The sequence below is a fragment of the Aspergillus candidus genome, assembly GCF_002847045.1.
Source record: "Aspergillus candidus strain CBS 102.13 unplaced genomic scaffold BDW47scaffold_53, whole genome shotgun sequence".
Taxonomy (NCBI): domain Eukaryota; kingdom Fungi; phylum Ascomycota; class Eurotiomycetes; order Eurotiales; family Aspergillaceae; genus Aspergillus; species Aspergillus candidus.
The window spans coordinates 71,642-84,259 of record NW_020194058.1 but is presented as its reverse complement, the minus strand read 5'-3'; the positions used below and the strand labels follow the sequence as shown (position 1 = coordinate 84,259).

The following is a 12,618-nucleotide window of genomic DNA, read 5'->3' as shown; positions in this document are numbered from 1 at the left end:
AAAAGGCACATGGCTTCAGCTTCACTGTACAAGGAATCGCAATAATAAGTTTATCGATGTTGCATTGCACACCTTGCTCATAAACCCAGACTACGTCGACCGTAGAAAACAGTCTTCTCACTTCGGAGCAACAGAGTCAACCCACTGCTCAACAGACGTCGGTTCCCTCCCCAGCACCCACCTCAGCACATTCGGACTCCCCTTCAACCCCCGCCGATTATAAAACAAAATCAAGTGCTCCACCGCATCACGGACAAGATCGCCACGAAGGTCTCCCTCACTCGCCGAACCGAGCCCGAGCTCGCCGGCGTCCTTTTCGTCCGCACCATGCAGCCCCTTGGTCACCTTGCTCACGCCCGTCTCGAATGAAGGCGTCTGGAGCAGGATCTTCCTCCCGATGCGTCTCTCGATAACGCCGATAATGTCCGTCTCCGATATGGGCATCGTCGAGCACAGTGGATACTCGGCGAGGTAATGGCGCTCTCTTTCATGAAGGACCTTGGCAGATGCCTCTGCCAGATCCGCCAGAGCGATGACGCTGTTCGCGTGTTCGGGGTTCCACCACTTTTCCAGAACGGGGTGCTCTTGCTCTGCGAGGGCGGCCACGGGGTAGGCGTCCATGAACTGTCCCACTCTGTCAGCATCTAGTAGATTGTGGGTTTGAGGTGGGGAGATAGCATAGCCATGTTCGAGGTCACGCACATTTGTTGGCTTGAGAATAGTCCAGCAGTTCAAGGGACTCAAAAAGAGCCTCTCCTCGACGTAGCTCTTCCGGTCATGCTGTAGGAGGCTTCGATGCTGCGTGCCGAGCACACTCGAGAACACGAAATGTTTGAAAACGTTCCCCTGGCGCCTGGACTCGGCGACTGCTGCGTCGACCAGGTTGAATCCAATCTCTTTCTCGTGGGAGTGCAGACTGGGGAGAACGGCGTTGATGGCCGTTGCGCCTTGTAAGAGTTTGCGGCAGTCCGGGAGAGACTGCAGGTCTGTTGTTATAATCTCGGCATCTGGGTAGCGTTCTTTGAGTCTGTTGGCGGACGCCTTCGAGTGTGCTGCCAGTCGCAAGGTGAATTTGCCTTTGTTGTAGAGGAGGGGGATGAGGCGGGAGCACTGTTTGCCGCTTGGGCAGGTTATGACGAGGATTTCGCTCATGATGGAAGTGGAGTCTTTGATCTAGTTGGACTATATTAGTTTAGACTGTATATTCCATTAAACATTTACATAAGGTAGATGTATGTAATGTTGCTGGGCGGAGGAGAATGAGTAAAGAAAGCCATCGGCGTTTCCTTAAATTCTTGACCCTGGCGCGGGGTAAGTATCCAGCCCATCGTGGTTGGGTTGGCTCAATACTTAATGCTGACAGGGTTCAATCACATCTGTAGACACATCTCCTCCCTCAAACTCGCTGAAACGAGTGTGGCTGGCTCCCCTGGACGAAAGAGTTATACCTGTAATCTTTATAAGACTTGCAATACTATTAGGAGGTTGCCTCTCTCATTCTTTGTCTCATCACAAGAGATCAAAGTCTCACGCCTTAACCATAAGACCAGGTCCATACTTGGCTATCCGAATTGCAGCATATATCAACCCCGTCACACAAGTCGGCACGCCTCCAAATTTCCACAAACTCCGCCAATCGAGCGAGGCGCCCCCATTCCGCAAAATTGCACCACTACTGGGCCCGCTGATCAACACGACCTGCACGATAATCGTATACCCCATTCCGATGCGCATTCCGAGCCGCGATTTATCCGCCGTCAACATCGCCAGACACACGGGCGGAAGACCGATAAGCGCCCCGCTCATGAAGCCCGACAGCAGCGCCATCACAACAATCGTGCCCTTGGAGCTCACGGCCATCATGCACAGCATGAGTAGACCGGAAATCAAGGAAGCCGGGACGAGCAGGTTGAACGGGCCGGTCTTGTCAGCCAGCTTGTTGGGGATGGTTCGGCCAAAGATGGAGGTCGCGTTGAGGATGGGTACAAGGTAGAACGCGAGAGACTCGTCTGTGATCTCGTTTGCGGCGGAGTAGTACGAAAAGTAGAATAGAATGACGAAGAGACCCATATAGATGATCAGTGAGCTCAATACAAACGCCATGTAGCTGACGTCTGTGAGCGCCGTCCGATCAATCATGGCGCGGGCCTTGGGCGGTTGGACACGAGGCTGCATGACCGCCAGTGGGAGGAGGAGCGTCCCCTGTCGTAGACGGGACCGACGAAGAGACCCACGAAGAGGAGCATAAAGGCCGCGATCGAGCCGACCCAGAAGATATTGGAGGAATTGGCCGCGAAGAGAGCCCCAGATTCGTAATATGTCTAGTACGCCCAGGACGTGTTGAGGATGCCCCAAGTGTTGAAGTAGAGTATGAAGCTGCCGAGGACGTTCGTCCATGCCAACAGGCCGCCATCGGGGGGTGGAGAGAACCCTGCGGCAGGCTTGGGCTGCGGCGGGATTTCAGGGTTGGGGCCAATTCGAGATTTCTCGCCGTTTGAATCGCTCATAGTGTTTTTATTTTTTACCATTGGGTTCAGGGGAGACTTCAAGTGAGATAGAAGGAGATGATTTTTATAGATCGGGGCGGACATGGCGCTGCTCGGGGGTAACGTCGGAGATGTCGGGAAACCAACCAGATTGATTTAGGGCTACGGCGATCACGCCGCCACCCGTCTTCAGTGACACGTACTATCCAGGTGCTCGAGTACCTTCAGCAAAGACAGTAAAGTAACTCCTAACCAGCAAATCATAAGCGACCAAGAGTATCTCTCCATCAAGCCAACGTTGCAATGGACGCGGAAACTCGGCCACTATCCATGGCGCCGGACTCAGCTTCATGGCCAACACAGTGCGCTGCATGGAGAAGGTCAACTCGGGGACTGTAAAGGCGTTGCGCTCCAGGGGCGCCGTCAGCGTCTCGTTCGACCAACATGATACCAAATCCTATCTACGCTATATCGATGGATACGGGTAGCAACGGGAGGATGATACGATGCACTAGAAGTCGCTGTTGAAGTTGGACGCGGATGTAAAGGGGTGGGGAACGTGTATGACGGGGTCACTTCCTAAATGGTCTTGACAAGGTTATTCCGAACGGTGTGGTACAATTACAGAAGAAGCTAGATACCATCGAGGGTTATGCGCGGTCGGAGAGGGTGTTCCTGAAACTTGCTGATGGGACGAGTACGTAGGCAGATGCTGGTATGTTTGGCCTCCTTCCTATATCTTCAATCGTTCTTCCAGCATATTACCTACCTAATCGAGACAAACAGTCATCGCCGCCGACGGTTTCAAGTCCCGAACGCGGCAGCTGCTCTTCGGCTCAGACGACCCGGCTTCCTACTCGCAATACACACATAAAGTGGACTACCGCGCCCTGATCCCAATGGACAGGATCCGCGCCGCAATAGGGAGAATAAAAGACCCACAGACATTACATTATTCTATTGTATGCGATGAATAAACCAAACCCAACCTCCGCGTCATGAAAAACCCAAGCGCAGTATATATCAACAAAGACGAATCTAGTTTCCGCCCATTCCCTCCCTCCACATAGTCTTCGCATCCTTCCTCACACCCTTCAATGATGTCTTGATTTCCGCCTTGAGCGCCTTCCTCTCCCCCTTCGACCACTGCTCCTTCTTCTTCATGGCCTGAATCTCCCGCACATGGCTAGTTAGAAGAGCAGAAGATCTCTCCAGCGAGCATTGTGTGCACTTCTTCTCATCCGTAAGGTCGTTGAGAGCAGCTGTCAGGGCCTGGATCATAGCCTGGGCGTAGGGCTGCTGGAGTTCGCGGTCGAGATGCGGGGTCTGGGAGGGACCGTGGACGGTGCATGGTCTTATACCACGCGGGGTTTGTCAGAATTTGTATAATGCACCAGATGAGATATAGAATAGCTGACGGTAGGACTTACGCTGGCTTTTCGGTGGGGGCCTCGACGGAGACGAAGGACGGGGGCTTCTCGTCTGAGATCATTTTGGGTATCTTGTTGAGATTATAATGTGAGAAAAAGGGATATTGGTTTGTATAGCTTGTAATAAAGTAAATCGAGATGTTATTGAGAACTGGGATGCCAGAAATTGAATGCCCTGTTGTCATTTGTAGGGCTTCCGTTATATACATCGAGTAGGTCGAATCGGCTTATCCCAAAGGGGCAAATACACCGTTCTCGGACATAAGCAGTCGGGGTATACACAGCCCCCGAGTCGGGCTTACTTTGTCGATCAAGAACTTTGTACAAAATGCGGCAAAGGAATATTTGTTGGTTGGATGTAGCCTAATTTCTTACTCGTTACGCATGAACAGCTAATATGCACGGTCAAGGCGTCATGGACTCGCGTTTCGTACTGGACGATATTGCGTTTCGGGGTCCCGACCGCCGAGATTCTACATGCATGATCGCGTCCTACCTAATTACAGTCCGACGCGTGATATCTGCTGACGTTTCGTCGTGTTTTTTTTTTTGTTCACTGACTGAGGCCAGCATAATTCAAGAGACCTAGCAAGAGAAGCGGTGTCTGAAAGGGTAGTCGGAGGAAGGAAAGGAGGAAAGAATGAACCATAATTCTTATAGCCTGACGTGTCTATTTACATGTCATATTCAGAAATATCTGTAGTGGAAGAAGTACATATCCACAAAATCCTGATCAAGATACTCAAGGTCTTGCAAAGACATTAAGTGCAAAAAAGCCCCTTTTTGGACCAGTCGCTATGTCGCAAACTGGCATCACTATACAAAGTGAATCAGACATAATCAATACCACGTCCTATCTTGTCTTGGTCATGGTAGTCGTTTTAAAATCAAAACCCAAAGCGCAAACTATATGCCCCGGGTTGTACCAACAGTCTCGGGATCTCGTTGGATCTCAACTTCCAGCGATTAGGCGAGTTTTATTAGCCGGCGATAGCTGCCGTAGACTCGCAGAGATAGTCTTTAGCTGCGCCGCGTGATTTGGATTGGGTGTCTTGTGCGAGTGCGTGAATTCGGCACAAATGAACAATGCAATCAGCGTGAAAGGCTATATCTGAGGCTATAGGTGAGGGATATCCAAAAGGCACGCAACAAGGGGGTTCTGACCTTGAGGCAACCCGTGTGGCAGTTTCTACACCAGGCTGTGAATCATGTCCGCTACCCCGGAAGCCTTCTTCTCGTACTCCCTGAAGGTGTCATGGTATGGATCTGTGTCAAGGGGCGTTGAATTCAGCACGGTGAAAAGAACCAGCACAGCAACTTGCGCAAGCATGTCGATGAAGATGTAAGTGGGGTCACTTGATTTTATGTCAGAAGGGGCACCAGTCATTGTCCCTTAGATTTCTTGATTGAGGATGGTTTCGAGTGTTTTATGCCAGGTGCGCAAGTCCTCTGATGATGGTTCTACGATTCGCTCGACTTTGCACTGGTCGCGATGGGAGAGACAGCGTGCTAGTATTGTGACGATGACGATGGATTTGGCGTAGGGTGATAGATGTTGGTCATTGCTTCGAATCATGGCTAGGGCCATGGATTCCCCCTTGACTGCCCGCTGACGTTGAAAGACCGCCTTTGGAGCAGGAAGACGGGTAGGAATCTATTGATATCAGTCTATGGTAAGACACGGAAGCCGGCGATTTAACAGATACATGAGCTTACCATGTGGTTATCCAGATTGAGTGGCAGATTGGTGATGAGTATAACATACCGGTTCAGGGCATAGGCAGTCCAGAGGGTCCTTCGTCGCTCCTCTATCTCAACCCAAAAGAGGTTGGGGGTCTTCTGGGCTTTCGGATTGTCGACTCCGCCCAGTTTGATGATATGATTTAGCTAGAAACCGAGACCAGCGTGGATCCAGCTTTTCCGCAAATTGCTTTTGCGATCCCATATCTATAGGGGGTATTTGGTGTTGGGTGGACACGATATTTTGTGACTTGGGCAAATAAGTTGAAAAAAGACCATAAATAAAGACACCAATGTATTTCTTCATTTACTCAACTATTTAAACAGAAATACAAGTACCCAGGTGCTTATATATCCTTACTCAATAGGTTTGCTACTGCAGATCATCTAGATCTGATCTGAAGCCATATTTGGGCTGTTAATCTGTGTTCTTAAGCTTGACCCCCAAGGATAATGAGATACAAGATCACCAGAGAAATTATATGCAAATATCGTTCTAGGTGAAGCATTAGAGAAGATAAGCCAAGAACGACTGTGATTGATGGAAGAAAGAAGAAGGATGTGACCCAAGAGAGTAAAGACTGGTGGAAATGAGGGGCACGTGGGGGTCACCTTTAGTAGTCTCCAATTGACTTCTCCCCCTCTTGTTTCACTTGGTCAAATACACCTTCTTCCTCACTTGTCTACTTCTCTCTTGTCTCTTTCTCTCATTCCACCCTCTTCCAATAATCCTACTGTAATCCGTCCATCATGGGTGTTGCCGACACACGATTCAAGCTCAACACGGGAGCGGAGATCCCCGCTCTGGCTCTCGGTACGGCCCCGCAACCACCACCGATGACGGAATCCTTATTCCGATATCGAGTCTCGCTAATGTGATTCCCAGGAACCTGGCAGTCCAAGCCCGGAGAGGTCGAGAACGCCGTCAGCCACGCCATCTCCGTGGGATACCGTCACATCGACGGCGCGGCGTGCTACGGAAACGAGGAGGAAGTCGGCAATGGCATCAAGGAAGCCCTGGCTTCAGGCAAGGTCAAGCGCGAGGACCTCTTCGTGACCACCAAGCTGTGGTGCACCTACCACAGCAGAGTGGAACAGGCTCTCGACGAGAGTCTTAAGAGACTGGGTCTGGACTACGTGGATCTGTATCTCATGCACTGGCCCCTAGCCATGAATCCCAACGGTTCGTGGACAACTAACTCCGAATCAACACCAATACATCTAACCAATTTCAAGGAAATCACCCCATGTTCCCCAGACTCCCTGACGACTCCCGGGACATCGTGCACTCCCACTCCCACGTCACAACGTGGAAAAACATGGAGAAGCTCATGTCAACCGGGAAGGCCAAGGCGATCGGTGTGTCCAACTACAGCGTGCGCTACCTCGAGCAGCTGCTCCCGGAAGCGACCATCGTCCCCGCCGTCAACCAGATCGAAAACCACCCCTCTCTCCCCCAGCAGGAGATTGTCGACTTTTGCAAGCAAAAGGGCATCCACATCACGGCTTACAGCCCGCTGGGCAGCACCGGGTGCCCGATGTTCTCGGCTGAACCGATTGTTAAGGTTGCTGAGAAGCGGGGGGTTCCTCCTGCGAGTGTTTTGCTGAGCTGGCATAGTATGTTTTCTAGCTGACTGCCCCCCGATGGTTTTATGCGTGGCTAATGGTGCGTTTTCTGTGTATAGTTGCTCGTGGGTCCTCCGTCATTGCCAAGTCGGTGACGCCGTCTCGCATTGAGGAGAACCGCAACCTGGTAGAGCTGGATGCATCCGATATGGAGACGATCGCCAAATATACCGACGATCTGGCCGCGAGAAATGCCTTTACCCGCTATGTCTATCCGCCTTTCGGGGTTGACTTTGGATTCCCTGACAAATCCTAAATTGCTGGTTTCATACACTGTACAGTCGGTGGGATGGATGCAAGTGCTAGTAAATAGACGATTGAGCTACAATAAAGACGAACTCGACAATGATGTCTAATAAACATTAGAGTGATGAAATTGAAATCTGCTTAGTAGCTTGCCACTAGGGTTGTGTCCACAAAAGAAGAAGAAGACCAAGATGCGGTAAACACATCACAGCAAATAGAACTGTAACAAAATACTCAAAACAACAAAGAAGTTGCTCGTTTGCATGCAGCTTCTCACCGCCTCGCTTGTGGACGTGTTTCCGCCTGTTTTTGTCCATCATGATCAATCACCGTGCTTGTTTCTTCCCTTCACTATCCCCTCACTCTCCCTAACTTGACTTCACCTTCTACCACAGTTTTCCTCCTATCCCATTTCTTTTTTGCCCCTGCTTATCTGCACACAAACACAAAATTAAATCTCTAGTTCAGTAAAGCGAGTGGGCGGGCGGGTGGGCTTCCTTTCTCGGAGGAAGATGAGGCCTGGTCTGCAATAAGGAGACCCTTCCAAGTTCGCTCAAGAGTCACCTTTTCGGTGACGGTGTCCAGCTCTCCTGCTACCGAGATAAGACGCGTGGTGAGAAACTCTCGATACTCCAACTCCCGAACATCGTTGGGGATATCGTCCTGGTCCACGCCGAGTCCTTGCTGGCTAAGGATCCGAAGCGCCTGTATGCGTCGATCCTCCCGTGCGGCCACGATGCGACCGGCCAGGCCGGCCGACAAGACACCTTTCGCATCCAAGAGAAGAAAAAGCTCCTGCAGCGCTTTGTACGGCAAGCAAATGAGCGCCGCGGAAACAAGTTCGACCTCCGTGCTGGGCTTCTGCTCCTTGATGGATGGCATCGATCCGAACCCGACGTCTTTCACGCGAGAGTTCTTGACGGCCGTTCCTGGGACAGACCGCAGATGCTCAGGAACACGGTCCGGCAGTTCTTCTAACTGGGCCTGCTCGAATAGGCGGAACTCGGGGCTCACTTTGTCCGCAATGTATCTCAGGCACGCGGTGACCAAGAACGGGGACCACCTCTCTTGGAGTTCCTTGACAGTAGGATGCTCTCCGAGTTGATGTCCTGGTGGGATTCCTGCAGATGGGCTGTCGCTAGTAGGGGGATGAGGGTGGGCAGTGTCGTCGAAAACGACACTGAATTTGGCAGTATCGAGTCCGAGCCACAGGGCCAAGGGAATGGTGTTTAAATCGATCAGCCGGATTGCCAGTTTGATTCCGGATTCGACGACTCTAGGCTGCTCGAAGAAAGCTCCAGATGCGGCATAGCATAGAGTAAAGTCCATCATGGCTGTACTCACAATGAAGCTCTCCGGCTGGGTCCCATCGTCGTAACCTAGTGCTGAAAGCGTCACGGGCTTCAGCTGGTCGCCGGTAAGCACGGGAATTCCATACATGGTTCGCAGGGCCAATTCAAATGCCTGGAGCATACTAAAACGCTCTCCCGAGACCGCTACGATCTGGTCGACGGGGGTCTTTAAAAGAGCAGCAATGAATGGGCTGCGAGAAATCATTATCTTGTGTGCCTTGAAGCAAAAAGGCAGGAATTGTTCGCTGGAGGATCTCAGCACAATGCCCATGTCTGAAAATTCGTTGTTCCCAAGAGATTCTATCAAATGGTTCGCGAGGGAGGTCATGGCGTCAAGGAGTTCTTTCTTTTTCTCTTGAATGGTGGCGTCTAGAGATGCAACGACATCCATCATGTCTGGTTTTGTGTCTTGTTTTGAAGGGTTATTTGCCAATTTTGTGTAATCTCCCGACACTGGCACCCCGTGTGAGTGTTGTGGAGAGAAGAAGGAATCGTTGCCCGTTGAACGCTTACCTGCGTTTGTTTGGCCTGTGGTGGTCTGGTTCTTTCCTATTTCGTTGGCCTCTGCCAGTGACGCGGACGCAGTCTTAGGTGCAGCATCCCCTGTCGAGCCTACATGCTCCCATGACCTGGACTTCTCCCCTTCCTCAATACTCTCAGAATGTCTTTCTTCCTCCACCTTCTGGGGGTGAGTTTTAATCTCGGAGGTCAATTTTTTTGATCCAGCTGTTCCGTTCAACTCAAAAATTTCGCCAGCTTCGAGTTTTTCTTCTGTTATCATGAATTGACCTGACTTGATAGCCTCACCAGGCTCGTTGCTTGTTCCTAGATGTACGGTCTTTCCAAATGGCATAGCTTCTTCAGGTGCGACACTATTTGCAGGTTTGATGGTTTCGTCTTCATCAGTGTCCTCGTCTGGGGTAAGGACCTCCCCTCGTTCAGTGGTCTTATTCGGTCCGGCCTCTTCCGCTGTATTAACAAACCCTAAAGCGGCCTTCTCCGCCACGGTTTCTTCGGGCTTGATGGGCTTCATTAGTTCAACGATGTGGTACCTAGACGCCATACGCTCTTCCTCTTCTTCGGCCACCATCTCATCCCAGGATTTGTTGGCCTCGCGTGGAGACAGTGCATTGTCCATGGTGGTTTTTGGATTGAAGTTTTTGTGCTCTTTTGGACTTTCATCCGCCTCTGAAGCTTTGTTTCCATTCGACGCACTTGAGCGTTTGTGTTCTTCTACCATCTGGGAGGACTCTGGATGGTCAGGTGTATTATTGTCGGCCATTATATCATTGCCCTTCCTTCCAGTGTCCCTTCGTCGAACATTGCTCTTTTCGAATTCGCTTGCGTCCCATCTATTCCCCTCTAGAACGAAAACACAAAAGCAACAATCGCCCAAGTGGTGCATGCAGCAGCATGAGGACTTGGGTGGGCAGCTGCAATCAGTTTTCCTTGACTTGTGGACACAGCATTTTGGATTGTACTGGCACAGAGGCTTTTTATGAACCGGGCATACAAGGTTGCCACTGTGGACCATGGACGTGACTGGCGGGGTCGGAATGTTACCATTTTTATCCGCATCGCAGTTTACGCGCACTTCGGTCTGACTGGCAATGGAGCGGACAGGGCCTGTTGGTGGGTCAATAGAGCTTGTGAGATGGGGCTGCTTCTGAGTGTTTGACGATTCTGCAGGCTTTCTCTGCTCGTGCAGGTCTAGAAACGAGGAGTCCAGCAGCCCTGGCCCTCCGCCAACTGCGCTAGGGGTAAAACTGCTACCGAATTTTGTTAGAGAATAAATCAAAGATAGCAAGACCATACGTACGCGTTATTTCCAGCAGGCCCAAGAACCTTAATTGACACAGGACGAGTCCCCGCGCTAGGAGTGAGGGGCGACAGAGACACAGGCAAGGCAGGAGTCAATCCTCCGTTAGCTCTCAGCACGCTTGACGCCACGGCACTTGTCGGCTCCGAACAAACAGAAGTCAACTGCTCAGAAGCTCCAGAGAGACCAACCACTTCGGCAGCAGAGTCCCTCACTTGGACGCCACCCGCGTTCTCAGTATCCGCCGGCAGATCGTGGTCGATGGTGCTCTGGGACCGCTCACTGCGGCAGTCATCGTTGTTGTTCTTAGTCTTATTCTTGGCTTTTTTCTTCTGCTTCTTATTTCTCTTGAGCTTACGGCGATCAGAGGCCCCATCTGTTTGAGGCAGGGGCATCATAGGCTGACTGGGACCTTCCGAGAAGATCCTTCTCATTGAGCAACGAGCGCTCGGGTGTTCGAGCACCATCCTGTCTACGCCGAAGAAGTCGTCAAATCGGATGGTTGACGATGGCAGCTCAGCGGAGCAGAGCGAATGGGGCCTTTTCTTTTCCGGAACAGGCTGAGGGCTTGGAGAGTGTGACTTTTCAGAGATATTCTTCTTTTGGTTGGTAGACATTTGCCTACAGACCAGAGAGTTGGTGAGATGAGAAAAAACGATGATGATGATTGTTAAGGTGAGGTGGAAGAGAGGGGATGAAAGAGGAAGTGGAAAGAAATTAACGTGAAATGAAAGAAAAGAGACACAGAAAACACGCTGCGTGTGAACTTTGTCGTTATTGTTTTCGTGTTGTCGTGGTTGTCGTGGTCGTCGTGTTTCTTACCTAGCTCCGTTTCTCTGTCGTTTTTCGTGACGCTGGAAAAAGACGCTGAGAATAGGTGCTGGTGCTAGTTACTACGACGATGATAATCTTCCTAGTTTTTTTTCTCTCTGTGTAGCTGGGTTCACTTTCTCTCAGGCTGGCTGTTCATGAGTCCATTAACTTGAAGTCTGCCTACACTATTGATCAGCACATTGTAGCTAATAAATAAAGATAATCAACACCGTAGAAGTATTATAATCCCGGTTAAAGAACCAGTAGCATGAAATAAGATATCATTCTCATATTCACAAATGTCCAGTATTTCACGTTATGTATACTATAGTAGACAGGAAGACTGTCTAGATTTATACATGGTATCAAGGGCTCATTCACTCACGTGATACAGGAGCACTCTTCACGACAAACTTCACTACGAGTAAAGTCATTATACAAGAAGTATAGAACTAGTTATTGCCTATATTTATTTAGATTTGAATAACCTAGAATAAACTTTTTTAACCTTGATACTGTTTATCAACAACACAAAATCTTTTAACCTTTTTTTATCTCGTTTGCCATCTGGTATAATATTGAGGATATCCTCCTGTCTGTTCATGGCCAGTTCCTACACTCGGGGTTCATAAACCTTACGCTGAATCTAAGAGCAGATGAGAAATAAACATACTAAGCTGGTGGCTTAATATTTTAATCCTAGACTTGTTGTGTTGTTTCAAGAAGCTCACCTAGAGATGAGGTGGGGATCCCTGACACCGTGACACGTAGCCTTGCGCGGGGCTGTGCAAGTGAACTGGGGATAGTTCCTTGGCCCAGACCACTATCATTGCTTCGACAGATGTTGATGGAATCTCTATAGTTTGCAATCACACTCCTACTCAAAATTAATACCTCCCAGTCCTACTGACAGAGAAACGTCAGTCACTCGGCGCTCTTCACGCTCTGTCATAAAATGAAGGCTCCGTCTCTTTCCTTCACTCACAATGACTAGAGAGTCGCCTTGATCTGTCCCGTGGGCCTCGAGCAAGCACCGCTGGAGGCAATGCTAGGCAGTATTCCCCCAGTCTCCCTTACAACCGTGACCAAAACAGCTATATTCTCGG

General features: G+C 50.2%; 5 protein-coding genes across 5 annotated transcripts; 1 reads left to right on the top strand and 4 right to left on the bottom strand.

Annotated features, from left to right (window-relative positions):
* Positions 1 to 117: 117 nt before the first annotated feature.
* Positions 118 to 1,152, bottom strand: BDW47DRAFT_128552 (uncharacterized protein; the record flags this gene model as incomplete). The annotated part of the gene is made up of 2 exons (XM_024816861.1): positions 118 to 624; positions 703 to 1,152. The coding sequence occupies 2 exons, from the start codon at positions 1,150 to 1,152 to the stop codon at positions 118 to 120; spliced, it is 957 nt and encodes a 318-aa protein (XP_024668996.1).
* Positions 1,153 to 1,527: 375 nt separating this feature from the next.
* Positions 1,528 to 2,507, bottom strand: BDW47DRAFT_128551 (major facilitator superfamily domain-containing protein; the record flags this gene model as incomplete). The annotated part of the gene is made up of 3 exons (XM_024816860.1): positions 1,528 to 2,169; positions 2,223 to 2,321; positions 2,388 to 2,507. 3 exons carry the CDS (start codon positions 2,505 to 2,507, stop codon positions 1,528 to 1,530), a joined length of 861 nt encoding a protein of 286 aa, XP_024668995.1.
* A 1,017-nt stretch (positions 2,508 to 3,524) lies between these two features.
* Positions 3,525 to 3,978, bottom strand: BDW47DRAFT_128550 (uncharacterized protein; the record flags this gene model as incomplete). The annotated part of the gene is made up of 2 exons (XM_024816859.1): positions 3,525 to 3,840; positions 3,917 to 3,978. The coding sequence occupies 2 exons, from the start codon at positions 3,976 to 3,978 to the stop codon at positions 3,525 to 3,527; spliced, it is 378 nt and encodes a 125-aa protein (XP_024668994.1).
* A 2,349-nt stretch (positions 3,979 to 6,327) lies between these two features.
* BDW47DRAFT_69909 (putative glycerol dehydrogenase) lies at positions 6,328 to 7,655 on the top strand. The gene is made up of 4 exons (XM_024819636.1): positions 6,328 to 6,470; positions 6,543 to 6,839; positions 6,893 to 7,273; positions 7,342 to 7,655. The coding sequence occupies exons 1-4, from the start codon at positions 6,407 to 6,409 to the stop codon at positions 7,536 to 7,538; spliced, it is 939 nt and encodes a 312-aa protein (XP_024668993.1). The 5' UTR covers positions 6,328 to 6,406; the 3' UTR covers positions 7,539 to 7,655.
* A 332-nt stretch (positions 7,656 to 7,987) lies between these two features.
* BDW47DRAFT_133890 (uncharacterized protein) lies at positions 7,988 to 11,946 on the bottom strand (the record flags this gene model as incomplete). Its single annotated transcript, XM_024817955.1, has 4 exons — positions 7,988 to 10,649; positions 10,700 to 11,320; positions 11,522 to 11,585; positions 11,898 to 11,946. 4 exons carry the CDS (start codon positions 11,944 to 11,946, stop codon positions 7,988 to 7,990), a joined length of 3,396 nt encoding a protein of 1,131 aa, XP_024668992.1.
* Positions 11,947 to 12,618: the final 672 nt, after the last annotated feature.